Genomic DNA, 16207 nt, shown 5'->3' on the forward strand with positions numbered 1-16207 from the left:
GAGTGAATTCTAACATTGAGCAATAGCGCCACCTAGCGTTCAATTGCATCAATGCACGCAGTCGGGGAAGGGGGGGTGAAAACAGAAACAGCGGGCACTTCGCGCTAGGTTCAGGTTAGAAATAATGTGGAAACGTTAGGAGTAAGAAGTCTCAAGAATAGTGTGAGGGAATTGGGGTGGTAGGTCGGAAATGGCGCTTCCGGATCTCTCGATATCCAATCTCTAAGCCCTTAAATTAAATATCTCCAATAAAATTCCAATGGTTGTTATTTTATACTCCTTCCCCCACGTCCAAACCTTGCCTTCTCAGCTTAGTTCAGTGTGAATTTAGGTTTGGGTTTTTTTAAAGCCATATCCCATTTCAAGCATCCACATCCACATGCACACTCGGACATCCTCCCCCACATCCCGATCCTTACCCTCTTCTCTGTCCCTTTTCTTGGCCCATTCTTCCAAAGGCTTGACTCTAAGGTGGGACATTGAATCCTCTGTGTGTCCCCCTCCTTGTTTTTAAGCCACCCCTTCCCCCCATTACTTCCAGCCAGTGAGGTCCTGTTCTCTGTGCCCCGTAGACAAAACATTCCTATAATCCGATTTCAAAGGAAAGAGCGTCCACCTTATTTAAACCATAAAACAATTAAGCCCAGACGTCTAGCCAGCTCAGCGATGCTGTTTTGTTCAGTCCTATTCAGGACCCAGCTCAAGGAGACAAACAGAGCCATAAAAGTGGCATTTTGGAGCTGCGGAAATGTACCTATCAGTTGCTTCCCGAAGTCGAACAACCTTTAGGGTTTTGTTAGCCTTACAAAGGAACAGGGGAAGATGTGGGAGGGGGGGGAAGGCTAGAGAAGGAGGGAGTTCGCTACCCCCGACTCGTCCTTCCTTTTCTTCACCTCCCACAGATGATTTTAAAAACCCATAAATTACAGTAAATTAAATCACAAATTGGGCTAGGATGCCCCAGGAAGGACTAGGAGAAGTGTTATAACGGTACTGGAGTTCGAACCCAGGCGTATAGGAACCAGTTACTGTCTCTAGTTAGCCCTATCTCTCTTTCTTTCTCCCTCTCTCCTTCCCAAGAGGGAGCAGGGAAGCCGGCCCCAGGCCAGTCACACTGAGATGGAAGATGCAAAGAAGAGAGGCGGGTGCAGAGGGGTTGGAGTGGGCCCTGGGGAACGAGGGAAACACGACAAGATTAGTTGATACTTTATAGGAAGGATTTTAGGGAAATACATATCTTCTGGGCCTAGGGGATTGGGGTGGGGGAAAAGAAGGAATAAAGAGGGAGATCAAGGAGCAGGCTTTCTTCAAATGAAGTTTAGTGGTAGGATAAAAGATGAAACTGGATCCCAGCCGAGGAACAAGGGCAGGGAAATTGGACAAGGTGTTGATGGTGGAGCTGGGGTAGAAAAAAGAGGGAGGATAGGGGAGCAAAGCACCCTCTAAAGGGTAAAGAAAAAAAGAACTTCAAGAATGTGGGAAACCAAGCTGTTTGGGGGTGGAGTGGGAAAAACCCCAACCTGACTGATACATTTGTGGGGTCAGATTTTACTCCTCAAACTTTATACATTAAAAATAGCACTTTTAACATTCTTCATCCTGCCTGGATTAGAGCTGTGTTTATTAAGTAGTTTAGGATATGGAGAAGCTTTTGGTGTCCAAAGCCCCCTCAGTCTCCCTTTTAAGGGATTTGATTGGGGGGGGGGGGAAGAGGGATATGGATGAAGGGTGGCTCTCAGATTATATTAATTTTTATGCCCATGGACACATCAAGACAAGTCCACTACTAACACCACCCTCACCAGAATGGGACAACTTGAGATATTAAAGGGCCATATTTCACACAAGCTGAGTTTAATAGTTTCCAGATTGGGGGATTTCCAAGAAAAGGGGAGCGGAGCTGGGGACCAAGGCTTGTCCCAGCCTGCTCAGAACTGCTTCTGATTAGCTGGATGGAAACTCTTTTTCTTTAAGGAAAGGAGTTCCTAATAGTAAGGTGCCCTCAGTACATGTCCTCTGGCAGTAACCCATTCACTTTGGGGGGGGGTCTTTTCAGACAGATACTCTGGGTTCACCTGACCTGATGAAAACTCCTATTTAAAAAAAAAAAAAGATCTCGTTGACTCTGGACATTTCATAAGATGTTGTCCCACCACTCCACATCCCAGATGAATTCAGGCTAGGCACCTTCCCACCACCTCCTGGAGCCTGACCCCTTCCGGAACAATAGTGCAAAGTGAAATTCACAGGGATAAAAAGGGCATTATAAAATTAGAATGGTACATAGTGAAGAAAATCGAAATGAAATTTACTTCTACTTGCACCTCACTCTCCTCCTCATCCTCTCTTCCTTCTCCCTCTCCCTCCTTCTTTACCTCAACCTGCCTTTCCCTTTCTCCTTACCACCCCCCAATTCCCTGAAATCTTCTCTCACTACCACATACACCCCGTCCATTGACTGAACCTGAAACTGCCCCTATCCTTTCTCCTTTCTTCTTCCTTCTCTGCCTTTCGTTCAACTATTCCTCGAAGCGCCGGCACTCTCCTAGGCAAGGATCCAGGTTGGGATTTCTCCCAGCACCCAACTTTCATCTTCACCTATCACCCCCCTCCGATCTCATGTAGTCATAAATTATTACAATTCATTACGCCAAGGGCAAACATTCTATGGCATGTCTCCCCACCCCCACCCCACGCCCACCCCCGTGCCCCAGCCAAATCGGGCTAGAAGTAAGTAGAAGAGACTGGCCTCCTTGGTCTCTCTGCCTGCCCCCTCCCCCCCCCCCCCATTCTAGCAAAACTAGTCACTTGCTCTTCCCAGTCAGACTGTCTTTCCTCCTCCGTTTTCATCATCCCTGCCCCCTCCCACCACCACTCCCCCCCCCAAATGCGTCGAAGGTTTGCCTCAAATTCCAAAGCGGGGTTAGAGGAAGAAGAAATAAAGAGGTCTGGATGCATTTGGATGTCTTGTTTTTTAAGTGACTTCGATATATTAACACAGAGCTGTTCTACCATAACAAACAGAACGACAATACAGGACTTTTGTGTGACTAGAAGGGAACCCACGAATATGTACAAGCCCCCCAAAAGCCGTCTAGGCGGCCAGCGAGCCAGCTTGGGGCCTTGGCTCTGGCTCGGTTCCTGGCCCTGGCTCCAAGGAAGGGGGGGAGGAAGGGAAAGAGGGAGGGTGGGAGGGAGGAAAGGAGAAAGGGAGAGAGAGGAAGGGAGCCCTGCTCGGTTTGGACTGCAGCTTAAACCCAGGCCGCTAGTGCTTCGGGGCCACTGGCTGCGTGGCCTCTCTTTTTCCTTCTTTTTTCCTCTTGTGTCTTTTCTTTCTTTCTTTCTTTCTTTTTTTTGTTTCGTTCTTGTTGTACAAAATCTACACGCAGGGCACCCCCAGACGGGGGAAGAGAGACACGAACCAAATAAGATACTAAAATAATAACAATAATAATATTAATAATAATAATAATAATAGAGATATAGAGATTCAAGTACTGGCTTCTCTGAAGAAAGGAGGAAGAAAATCACATGTTGTGTGTGTATGTGTGTATGAGCTATGCCGTTGAGCTGGAGGAGAGAACACGGTTCCCCTCCTCCCCGCCACCTCGTCGCTTGGGCGAACTAACTCTAAACACCAAATTTTCAACACTGAAATTCCCCCAAATCACATTTTTCTTTCTCTCTTTCGTTCTTTCTTTCTTTTTTAAAGGTGGTCCACTTTTTTGGGGGGGGGCTCGCCTTCTCGCTCGCTCTCTCTCTTCCTCGATTGCTTGCTCTCTCGATCTCACTCCTGCCCCGGTTGGGGTATTTTGTGTGTGTGTGTGTGGTTTTTGTTGTTGTTGTTTTGTTGGTGGCGGTGCCGCGGTCTTCGGCTGCAGCAGGGTCGCTGGCTCTTAGGATTGCTCCTTGTCGGTTTTCTCCTTGTTCATCTTTTTCATCTTCATCCTCCGGTTTTGAAACCAGATTTTGACTTGGCGCTCGGTGAGGTTGAGGACCCGGGCCACCTCGTACCGACGGTCCCTGGTTAAATACATATTGAACAGAAACTCCTTCTCCAGTTCCAGTGTCTGGTATTTGGTGTAGGGACAGCGCTTCTTCCTTGTAGAGCGAGCGTGGATCCAATTTGCCACTGGGTTACCTAGGGAAGCCAGGCACAGAGCTGGGTCAGGGTCTCCTTCCAGCTAGCCTCCTTCTACCCCCACCCCACCTCCATGTCCTGAACCCCAACCCTAGTCTCAGACCAAAAGGCTGCAGGCCCTTTACTACATAAAACTTATATATTTATGTGTGTGCGTATATGTATGTATATACACACATAATTGAACCTGAATTTGAGTATGTTTTTATTACTATTTTTATCATTTTTGGCTGCTCTCAGTTTCCCCTAATCATATCTTCCCTTGGAGGATCTCACACCTAAAGCTATAGGAAATCCCAAGCTATCAAAACCCATAGTCCTTTCCCCCTCCCATCCACCCCCACCCCCCAGCTCCAGAAGTAATTCGAGAATATCCTCATAAAAAGTCCAAATTCCCAACCATTTCATAGGCCCATAAACGCTTCTCTCTTGTTTTTTATTTTTATAGCGAGGTCCCTCTCCTCCCTATGTTCCCCCTCCCCCCTCCCAGCCCTCCACCAAGTCCTGAAATTTCAGCAGCTCTGTTTTCCTGACCCTGAAGTCCTTTGCCTAGTAGGTCTACGAGTCCCAGCTCCAGCCCGAGTCAACTCCCAGCTCTCCTCCTCTCTCCCAGTTAGTTTCCTGCTCTGGCTTCGATCTGAACCCTGCTGAGGCGAATTCTCAGGATGATGCTAGGGAGACAGAACTCAGGAACATTCCTGGAGAGTACCATAGCTCTTCCCAATGCTGGCTGAGATGGGGACAGGGGCAGCTCAGTTTTACTATCTTCCCCAATTTTAGTTTCATCATCTTCCCCACCTCCTCTTCTCCAACCCCAAGACAAGCTTTCAGAAAGGCTTGCCTCCAGTTTCAGGTTTATTGAGGTGGCTGGGGGAGGTACAAGGGGAAATGTTTCAGAGAGCTATAATTAGGCCCTAGGTTGGAGCCATCACTAACCCTTCCTGAGTCTTTAGGAAGGGAGTCCTACTGCCTCCTTCTCATACCTCCCCTCATGCTGCTCCTACCCCAGGGACACTTTGGATAACCTTACTACTGCTTCCCCAGAAGCTCCATTCATTCATTTCCCCCACTTTGGCCCTGTTTGTTTCTTGCTTACCCCTTTCCAACCCCAAGTCCAGTTTGTCCTCCCATATCATTCTGTACTTTCACTGTCCAAAGTGCCCTGAGGAGGGGTGGTCAATCTGTTCACATAAGGAGATGCTTATCTCTCAGCGAACCCCTTATTTTCTGTCCCCCCTCAGCTTTCCCTCAGCCCACACTTCTTCAAGGCTAAGGTGGCATAGACCCCTGCTCCTTCTATCTCCTTCTGTTTCACAACTCTGGCTACCCTGACACCTCCAACTTCCTATTCTTCCCCACCCCCATTCCATTTCAGATCCCTTATCTCTTTGCCTCCCTTGGTGGTGGTGATGATGGTGGTGGTAAGGAAGTGAATACAATTTTCTGTTTTATGAACCTCACATGGAGAAGGGAGCCCTGGGGTGACTGGGCTAGGGGGAGGCTTTGATTTTGTTCCCTTGAGGGTTTTCCTCTCATATCTCTCCATCTTCCTCACCTCTTCCCTCTCCCCACTTCAAACTAGAAAACGAACCTTGCCCTCACCCCAATGCCTGGCCCTGCCTCTGTTTCTTGGAAAGTGAAGCTAGAGCTCTTAAAAGCTTGGGGTGGAAAGGAAGTGGTGGTCAGGGCCAGACTTTTATGAAAGCCAAATCAAGTGAGGAGTTGCCCCTTCTCCACTCTTCCACCCTCACCCTGATCTGTCTCCCCACATTTCCCCAGACATTCCGGTCCTTGAAAGCCCCCCAAGGTAATTCGCTTTTATTGAGTCCTCCCCCCTCTCCCAGAGGTTGTAATCTGGCTCTGCTACCCACCCCCTCCCCTCCTGTGCCGGTTGTAAAGGAAAATTCCTCCCAACTTACTCGGGTCCAGTTCTGTCTTCTCCTCTTTGTGCTTGCTGCTGGCCAGCGCGTCCGACTCCGGGGAGGGGAGAGCCTGCGGGGTCCGGTCCCGAAGCTCCCCGGGAGAGCCATACATGTAATCTGGATAACTCCTCCCGTCCCCCGGGCCACAGTCCGCCCGGCGGCCCGGATAGGCGTCGGGTTTGAGGGCGTAGTGGCGTCCCCCAGCTGGAAAGCTGGGGAAGGAGACGGCCCCGGACAGGGGCTCCAGCCAAGTCCGCATATACCGCGTGTCCGCTCCAAGGTGGGGCTGGTGGGTGTAGGGGTGGTAGACGACAGACGACTGGGAGTGGACCGGAGCCCAGGACGTGGTGAACACTGCCGGCTTGGGGGCAAAGCTACAGGACGGAAAATCGCTACAGTCCGGGACCAAGCCAGTGGGTCTGGCGGCTGCGGGGTGAGCCCCAGTGGCAGGGAACCTGGACGCTAGGAGATCTTCATTCTCGTGGCTGATCAGGGAGTCCACGTAATAGTTACTGATGGGTCCCGTCGCCGACATCGTTAGAGGGTTTTACATACATAAGATTATTGTATGAACTGTATATGTACTTTTTATCTGCTCACAGAACAATCAAGGCAGGTAATTATTTTTCCAGCCTTTTCCCCGCATCCTATTGGCTCTTCGACCCCCACGTGATCGTATTTACCCAAAAATACGGCGCGGATCAATGCGCAGGGGCTTTTTTCCCCTGCTTTTCCCCCCTCTCCTATCCACCCCCCCTCCCGCCCCCAGCTGATCCCCGGAACCTGCGTTTTACCGGGGGGGGGTACCTCTGGAAATAACGGGCCTCCCCCTCTCATTCTCTTCTCCAGGGTAGCTCGCATCTCGTTAGAGATACCCCAGCACTTCTTCAAGGCCACCCCTAAGACGCCCTATCCCCCCCATAATTTTTCGCCAGGTGAAAAAATTTCACCACCTCCCCCAAATCCGTTAGCCCCAGTCCCCTGCCCGCCCCAGGCGGGGAATAGGGTGTCCTGAAGGGGGAGGAGATGGGAGAGGTAAGGCTGAGGAACTATTTCTTGACGTAATCTATCTCTGTCGGCTCCAATGCTCCCGCAGTCTGTGTGCGAGCAGAGATCAGGCGATTGTCAGTTCTTAACGTGGGGCTTAAAACATGTTGTTTTTTTTTTTTAAATAGCATATACATCTGTGTCTATTTCAATGTCTTCATCACTGTAGGGAAGAGCGAGGAGACCCAGGGAGATGAGACAGGAAGTAAGGGGGTCTTTTCCTAACCAGAACTGCGCACCCCAAAACTATGGCAGAGAGGAGGGAGAAGAGGGGTACAGCAATGAAGGAGGGTAGAAACTATGCAGCCAGTTTTTTCAACCTTGATTGTGTAGCCTCGGAAATCCTTTCCCTTTACCATAGATAAAATAGGAGTCTTTATTTTTAATTTATTGTCTCTGTCTATTTATCTTTCTTTCCTAGCTTCAAGAAGTGGAGGAGAAACCTACACAACTTGAGTGGATTCGCCTAATCCAGCATTTCTGTTCTGTTTTCTTTCTCCCCAACCTACCCCCCCCCAAGAAAAGTCACTCTGTCTGTCTGCACACAGAAGACAGAGATACACGAAGGAGAGAGCCCTTGGTCGTCGGCAAGTAGCTTGTTTTTACGTCCGTCAATAAAATTTTTATGAGGATCATTTGATTGTTCATAAATGTGTCTTTCATTAAATAAAAGTGTAGGCTGTTTTTGGAACGAGAAAAAGGCAATGCTGTGTTGGGAGAAGGCAATTTCTTCAAGGGGTATAAACAGAAGTCAATGAGAGGGGGTAATATGGTTTCGTGGGAAAGGTAGGCAACTTTATTTACATCAAATGGACAAGTTGATTCTCCCCATTCCTCTTTCTCTTATGATTTGATCTGTATACTCATCTCCACTACCCCATGACCCTTCTGCATGCTACTTCCTTGTATCTGTCAGTGTGTCTGTCTTTCTGTCAGTCTGCCTATAGAGAGAAATAGGTAAGGGGAAAGCTAGGCAAGCATAGAAAATTCGATGTGTGGGGAACCAGGGATGGAGGAAGAGGGAAGGGAGAGAAGTCTGGGGCTGGAGTAGTGCCCCCAAGAGCAAGTCGGATCTGGCACAGAGAAAATGGCATAGAACGACTTAGGAGAGAAAGGAGGGTAACATTTCAGGGTCACGGTGGAGGAGACCCTGGATCTAATGGAGGGGGGGAGGGGAGCAAAAGAGATTAAGTTTGAACAGAGATGGGAGAAGGAGGACTTCCAAATCAGAGTAACATTTCTCCCTATCTCTCTCCTCAATCTCCCCCAGGATAGGACCAAACAGGGGAGGTGGATGATTTTCTTTTCTGTTGACCCAGACTCTGTGTTGGGGATGGCGGGAGCAAATGTAACCAGAAGAGGGAAGGAAGGGGAAAAGGAAGAATAGGAAAAGGAGGAGAGAGAGACAGAGAGAGACAGAGTTGGGGGGAGACAAGAAAGTTACTGGGGACAAAGAAAGAAGGGAAGGGAAGACTTTAGAAGGAACCCCAGGTCTGTAGGCCCACTCCTTGCTACTCTGCCTTTCTCCTCCAATATGCCCCCAGTTCGAAGGAGTTCTCTATTTCGGTGGAGCGGGGCTTGATTTTCGACGCATGGAGGGATAGAATAAGCTCTCACACTGGCTATGCGGCAGAGTCCCTCAGTTCGAGCAGTGATCTCTCCGCTCTCATTCCCTTCTCCTTCTTATGGGGTGATTAGAAATGAATCTCGATTAGTAAGAGCGATGGAAGGGAGTGGGGAATCGGAAAATTTTCAGTAAGAAAAATAAATATCCTTTTGCCCTTGATGGAGTGTGGTGTTTAGCTGTCAATCAAAAATATCCACCGGCTAGTTCAAGGAAAAGATCAGCTCCTGGCCCCTTAGGCAGCGGCTTCCTCAAAATTCCATGCTATCCAACAACTTCGCCCTGGCGATTGTCCCCAGCCTCGGTGGGGAGCAGGACGACAGCCCTGGATCTGTCCCGAGACTGGTGACAGCAAAGGGATATGAAAATGTCCTTTACAATGGGGGAACTAGGAAGCAGCCACAGAGAGGGGGCGGCCTGGGGACAGCCTCAGAGACATAAGCAGGAATAAAGAAGGAGGAAAAGAAAAGAGGGAAAGAAGGAAGTGAGGGGAGAAGGAAGGGTAAGAGGGAGGAAGAATAGAGAAGTGGAAGGAAGAGGGGAAGAGAATAAGAGAGAGAAAGAGGAAAGAAAGAAGAAACAAGGAAGAGCGGAGCCTAAAGAAGAAAAAGGGAGGAGGAAAGAAGGATGGGCTAGAATAGCGGAAGAGCTGCTCGGAGGAGAAATGCCATTGTGCAGACAGGCATGTCCAGCCCCGCTGCCGGCAGGGACCTGGCTTGTTGGCCGCCCAGCCCGGCCCCCTCCCCGGATGCAGGGCGTATAATTCCATCCGGATGGAAGGACACAAAGGAGGGAACGGCGGATAAGGGGCTTCCTCTGCTCGGGCTGAGGGGTGCCCTGCTCTTGTTTGAGCAGCTCCTGCAAAACCAAATTGAGGAGAAGGGGCCAAGAATACCAAATACACCCCTGTTGGCAGCCCGTGGTCTTGCTAGGGGCTAACTCACTTTCTATGCATACAGAATATGGAGAAAAGGAGAAAATTCCCCACCACCTCCCCCAAAACCCATTCCCATCCACTCCTACATCTCAGTCAGTCTTAAATCGAGTCTACCTCGGCCCTCAGTCTCAGATTACTGATACCCTTCCATCAGGGTTTTCCGCAAGGAAAAAGAATGCCCTGAAGTTATCTTCTTTATTAGGAGGGGGGATAGTATGGGGGGCAGTCTCCCTGAAATATAAATTGTTGCTATAAATTGTCGTCTCTTTCTATCCTCTTGCCCCTCTAGCCACCCCCTATCCCTTTTCAACTTCATACAGCTGTCTTCCGATCTCCTGACTCTTCTAATTATTCCATGACAGTCCAAGTCCCCTGACTTCTCTTCTGGCCTCCGGATTTCTTCAGGAGTTAAATCCCCCATGAAACTGAGAGGGGATTTTCACCTCCTTTTTTTGAGGGCCTTAACTTGGACATTTCCTCCTCCACTGTGAACCAAGTGGACTCCCACCACCACCCTCCACCTCAGTTTTTAAAATGGCATATTTATCTCCTTCAAGTCTCTGCTGAGAGTGATAGATTTGAGGACTGGAAGGAGAGTAGGATGCAAAGTCCAAGTTTTGTCTCACAGGACCTTCCCCAAAGATGCCTCTTCCCCCCTCCCAGCAACTTCCCATTGATTTTGTTCCTTGCCCCCAACCTCTAAGGTCCCGTGTTTGTGGTGGAATGGAAGGCCAAAAAGTTGGGACAGAGATTCTCCTTCAGAAACAATCTAGTCTTCAGGGGCCAAGAGAGCAGAGAGGAAGAAGATGAAGGGGCTGCTAAAAAGTGCCAGGTCATTATTCTGGCTTGTTCTTAGTTCTTCGAATTTCCTGCCAGATTCTGCGGCGCCCCCCCCCCCCCATCCTTCCTTTCAGTTTCACTCTGAGTGAGATCTGAAGAGGACAGGGAATGCATCCAGCTGGATGAAACTGAGGCCACGGAGAATCCCCACGTAAGGGGAAGAAAATATTTACCAATTCGTTTTCTTTTTAAAAATTTTTGCTTCGGGGCCTTCCCTCTTCTACCCCTCAGGGCTCTCTTCCCCCCATTAATTCTTCTCCAGGATTATGATGCTCACTCCCCAAATCGCTGGAGATCTTGGAGAAGGAGGAAGCATGATCATTCTTTACCACTCCCCCACCTACGCCGGCCTGGGCAGCTACGACCAAGCCAGCGCTGGGGGACCCACAGACAGGCAAGAGAGTCGTCGTACCCCTCTTCCCACTCCCTTTCTCCGCCTCCCCCACTCCCACTTCTTCCCTCATGCTTTGAATTCACTCCAGTTCAATCCACACTGTCAAGTTCGTATTAAAACTAAAATGGACTTTTCTCTACAGTCAGCCCCATCAGCCCCTCCCTGCCCGCCTCCTCTCCCTAGCGGCGGGCGCCCTCAGCCCGTCTCCCTCACTCTGCCGGGAGCTCCCCTCCCACCCACTCTCCAGCCCTGACTCTCCTTCCTGTCCTAGGTCCATCTGCTTTCATTCTCTTCTGGCCCAGATGTAGGCTCATTTAATCTAAATGGGTACGTTCTTTCTCATACCTTTCTCCTATCCCCCTTCATGCTCTCCTCCACTTTCGCCCCTTCTCTCTCCTTTTCTCTCTTTGTTTCGGGAGAAAAAGCTGGTTCTAACGCCTTGTTTGAAAGAAGAAACTGAGTCTGGAGGAGCAGGTCTGACAAGGGAGGGAACCCAGGCGTCCTGGCTGCACACAGGACACTGGTTTGTCCTCCTCAGGTCAGTATCTCTAATCCATCAATACAAAAAATTCAGGTCTCCAAAGAGAAAACGGAGCAAAATGCCCACTAGCTATCTCAAACACACACACACACACACACACACACACACACACACACACACACACACACACACACAAAGCAAACTGAACGGGTTGCCTTCGGATCAACAGACATTTCCCAGCCCGCCCAGGAGCCTAAGATTCTAAGGAACTTGTTCCAAGGTCCCCACATAGGGCCTGTTTTCCACGGAACGAAGCTGAGCATTGGGCGGGGGGCGGGGTGGGGGACCAGAAACCGAGGGAAAGGACTGGGGAGCTGGCCCCAGGGCTGGAAGCATCTGTCCGCTCGCCCCCCCCCCCAACCCTCAAATCAAGTTGTGTTACCTGCCTCTTTGTGTCGTGTTTGTGTTGCAAAGGATTTTGCAGTGACTTTGGATTCTAGACTAGGGAGTCGAGGTGGCGAGAGGAGAGACAATACAACCAAACCGAAGTACAATTAAGGAGCCCGAGCTGCTGATCTCTCCCCCTCCCTCCCCGCCTACACCTACCCCACCCCCTCCCCTGGATGGAAGCCTGCAAGCCCGAAATCTCCAGGCGACACAGGAGCCCCAAGCCCAACAGAGTACCCACGATAACCACGGAAAGGAAGGAAAAAAAAAAGAATCCTTCAAACTTCTTGTATTTAGGCTCAACCCTGCACAGTGCAAAAGAATAAAATAAATTTCATTTTGCATCCCGGAGATTTTGCAAAGCGATTTAAAGCCGACAGCGGTGACTGAGTCGGTGGTGGACCTTCTATCAACAGAGACATTAAGCACACACACGCACACACACACACTCATCAGTGTGTGTATAAAATCAAATACAGGTTCAACATTACATGTGGCCTTAAGACGCCGCAGGCGCATTTCCCTACCTTTTCTTCTTTTTCTGTGGCCTCCCATGCCAAGGACCCGGACGCCATGGTTCCCCTTCCATGGGACCATTTTGCCCTTAGGAAGAGCCTTCTTTACCTGCTGGTCTGTCTCCCTGTGGCGGCCGCAGCTGCCGGGTCGGCTCCTCCAGAGGCGGCTCCCCTCCCCGCCCGCCGCCGGGGAGAGGAGAAGCCCCCAGCAAGCCGCAGCCTCCCTCCCTCCCTCCCTCCCTCCCTCTCGCTCCTCTCTGGGCCCTCCCGCGGGCGACCTGCTCTGGACCCTGTCCAGGTAGCTCCAACTAGAAAAAAAAAAAACCCTGGCCCTTTAAAAAAGGAAGAAAGAAAACCTTAACTTTTATTTATTTTCCATTCTCTGGCCATTGGTCCATATCGCTGGAACCTCCTGGAAATTACCCAGTCATCAGAGCACAAGATTTTCAGCCAACGTTCACAAGAGGGAGAAGTCTGGGGTATATGCTATGCTATATATCACATATTAAATAAGCAAAGCACACACACACATATAAAATAAATGCGCAAGCACAAATAGATCTAGCCATGGTTCTTTCCTCCCTGGTTTTCCACAATTCACTAAATACGCCGAAAGTTCTCTTAGACAGCTAGGAAGGTTGGCTCTTCTCCCCACATCCTAGAAGAGAGCCTTACCTGACTCCAAAAACTAAGCCGTGTTCACCTTCTCCTTAGACCACTTGTGTAGAAGTAGTCCTTTGCCTCTCCTTTCAGCTCCAGCTCCACTGTCGGCCTCTGCAGTACTCTCTACCCTCTCTGGGCAATCTTTCTAAGGACCCTAACATTCTCCCCCCCCCAAAAAAACCCCACAAAGATCCCAGCCCCAGTTTCTCCTCCACTCCCATTCTCACCCTCACCTCCCCCTCCCTATTCGAGCCTGTACTGCCGCGTTCACCTGTTCAAGAGATCGTCTGTCAGTCCCAAGAGATAGAGGCGAGGCGAGGGTACCAGAGTCAGGGCCCACCAGAGGCCAAAGGGGAAGCGCCAATTGGGGTAGGAAGGGTCGGAGGAGAAGCGAGCCCACTGTGGCTGGCTGTGTGTCTCTACGATCAAGCCTCTCCCTCTCGCTCTCTCCTTGTCTCCTTCCCCCCGCAAGTCTCAAACACACACGCGGAGAGTTCAGCTCTATAAATCCTGGCTCCTCTTTCCCATATCATAATTAAAAAAAACCAGTAGGGGAGGTTTTAACTTTTATTGCGATTTCTGGAGTTGGGCTGAGGAGCATATATTAAGTTTACGCTTATGCGCTCTCGGCGGGGAGGGTCCTTTAAGAAATAAAAATCCATCTTAATATCCGCAGACGAGAAAGATAATTTTTTCCCTCCTCTTCACGCTGTTCTTTCGCAAGACTCCCTTCGAGCGAAGCGAATAAATAATAATCACCATCTTCGAGACTACTTCCCGCACCAGGGCCAGAAGCACCAACTCAGGAGACAAAACTTGGCCCTCGCCTGGGCCCTGCAACTTCTCCTAGCAAATTTCTAGAGATCCTGGGGGAGACACTCCCACAGTGCACCCCCATATCTACCCACTCCCTGGCCCCCCTAGGAGGCCTGGCGAAATGGGGAGCCCCAAAGCCAGAAACCAAGCAAATCGTTTGAGCATTTCGGTCCATCTGGGAAAGTCTCATTCTAGCTGCAGCTCGGGGCTTGGGGCCTCTGCCAGGAAAAGTCCGCAGGGTCTGTACTCCTGAAGAGCTAGAGGCTGCCCATCTTCTGCCCAATCCTCACCCCAACATCAAAGCCAAACAAACTAGCAATAGACTTGAGAGAGCGAGCACAGGGAGCAAGCAAAACTCCCAGGCCAGGAGAGCTCCTCGCTTTCCCCCAGCCTGAGGCGGGCCTCTGTTCACTTTCCAGAATCCCTCCCTGCCCCTACTTCCTTCCTAAGGATACATCCAAATGCCAGGGGGATCCCCCAGTCCCAAAAAGAGAAACAAGATTCCTGGTCAGGAAGAGGAGACAGACAGACAGACAGACAGACAGATAGATAGATAGATAGACAGACAATCTCAGCCCCTGAAAGAAAGACTTCCATTTTTCCTTTCCAGCTTCCATTTGGTTTCTGAGATGCTTCAAAATACTTCCCTTTGTAATAGAGATAGAAATAAATATATATGGGCACCACATTAGATATATGTGTATTTTTAGTATACACTTATATCCATAGACACGAAAAGGATCTGCAGAATGTAAACAGTGTGATGTATATATATATATATATATATATATACATATATACACCTAACATGTACCACGTAAACAGATTGGGTATGGTATGTAGAGATCAATACACATGTATCCATATTATATTTGTGTTTTGGGGAGGAATCTAGTTTTACATCTTTTTCTCATTGGAAAGTTTATAGGATGTAAAAAAAATAGAATAATCATTCATGGAGCTTCCTTTTTCTGGCTTTGTCTGTCTCCATCTCACTGGAAAAGGGGGGGTTCATCTATCCCAGTCTTTCTACTCTACTTCTTTGGGGGTTCACAGGGAGTCCTTGCCATTGAGGCTTCAGAAGAAATGACCTAGGAGCTCCAGGCCAAACTGGGGGAGCTGGAGTCAGTGACTTGGGGTGGAGTCTTTGCAAAGTTTTTGCATCTCTCAATGCCCCCCACCCCACATACTATCCAATATCTTGCCAAAGACCTGTGCTAATAGATGAAGAGGTAATGCCCTGGTCATTTATTGCCTAGATATTTCTTTTGGAAAAGTGGGTTAGATGGACTCACAGCCACAACCAGATAGAAGACACAGTCAATTTCCAGGAAACATTGGCCCTTACTGTCCAATAGGATTGGGGAAGGTCGCTGTTGCTTCTACTTGGACTTGATGGCTTCCTTAGGATGCAACACCCCCCAAATCAACCCACATTCTTCGATTCAGAGATGAAAGGGGGAGGTAATTTGGCTAGAAGCCAAAGCTCTCATCTCTTGTTTTCCCCGAAGTCACCCCCAACTTTCTAAGGATCCTTGCCTGTATAATTATATCCCTATCCCTAGTTCTCTTCAAACAGATTTTTTTTCCTAGGGACATGAGCTGGGAGTTGGGGGGGAGGGAGAGAGAGAGAGAGAGAGAGAGAGAGAGAGAGAGAGAGAGAGAGAGAGAGAGAGAGAGAGAGAGAGAGTAATCATTTAGGAGGAACTCTACTCCTAATTCCCCTATCTAATTTTCCCTCTTTGGCACCCCCATCTGATCTGGTCTGGGCACCAGACTCCAAAATTTCATAGAAATTCAGCAGGAGTTTCTTTGTCTAGTTAGATCATATGGGGGACTGGAGACAATAGCTAGGGGGGATTCATCTCCCTCAACAATTAGGATTGGGTAAGCCTGGGGAGAGGGTGGTATAAAAGAGGGGTTCCCCAAGACCAGTATCTTCCGTCCTGGGCTTCTCCCCCGTTTATACCTCGACCTCCTCAGCTTCTACCAGCTTGAACCCTGGTGGGGTGGTGGTAGTAGTAGGGTGAACCCCTAGGGAAGGTAGGTGGCGGGAGTGGGGGTGGGGGCCCTCGACGAAAACCGACTGATGTAACTCAGGCAGTTTCTTGTTGCCGAGTTCAAAACTCAATCCCAACAACATGAAACTACCTAAGCCACAGATCAGCTGAGCGAGTAGGGCAGGAGACTCGGCTCTCCGGAGGAGAAGAAGGGAAGGGGGAAAAAAGAAGGAAGAAATTCGCTCCCCGTCCCCCCTTTCCACCCCCATAACCTCCCTATCCTTATCCTTTTGTGAAGTAGAAAGACTAGCTTGGGAGATGCCCCGACATCCTGTGGTCACACTCCTGATATAAGAAAATCTCCCAAAGAAAATAATGGG

The 16207-nt window shown here is 49.4% G+C and overlaps 1 protein-coding gene across 1 annotated transcript; it reads right to left on the reverse strand.

Annotated features, from left to right (window-relative positions):
• Nucleotides 1–3733: 3733 nt before the first annotated feature.
• On the reverse strand, nucleotides 3734–6814 carry HOXC9 (homeobox C9). Its single transcript, XM_056798023.1, has 2 exons — nucleotides 6061–6814; nucleotides 3734–4141 (listed from the first exon to the last, which is right to left on the reverse strand). The coding sequence occupies exons 1-2, from the start codon at nucleotides 6596–6598 to the stop codon at nucleotides 3897–3899; spliced, it is 783 nt and encodes a 260-aa protein (XP_056654001.1). The 5' UTR covers nucleotides 6599–6814; the 3' UTR covers nucleotides 3734–3896.
• Nucleotides 6815–16207: the final 9393 nt, after the last annotated feature.

This window comes from Monodelphis domestica, chromosome 5 (assembly GCF_027887165.1).
Source record: "Monodelphis domestica isolate mMonDom1 chromosome 5, mMonDom1.pri, whole genome shotgun sequence".
In the NCBI taxonomy this organism is placed as follows: domain Eukaryota; kingdom Metazoa; phylum Chordata; class Mammalia; order Didelphimorphia; family Didelphidae; genus Monodelphis; species Monodelphis domestica.

What these genes read in the sequence shown, in the direction of transcription:
- HOXC9 (XM_056798023.1), bottom strand. Translation starts at nt 6,598, where the DNA reads ATGTCGGCGACGGGACCCATCAGTAACTATTACGTGGACTCCCTGATC. An exon ending in GAAGACAGAACTGGACCCGA is followed by an intron (nt 4,142 to 6,060) that starts GTAAGTTGGGAG and finishes TGGCTTCCCTAG; the next exon opens with GTAACCCAGTGGCAAATTGG.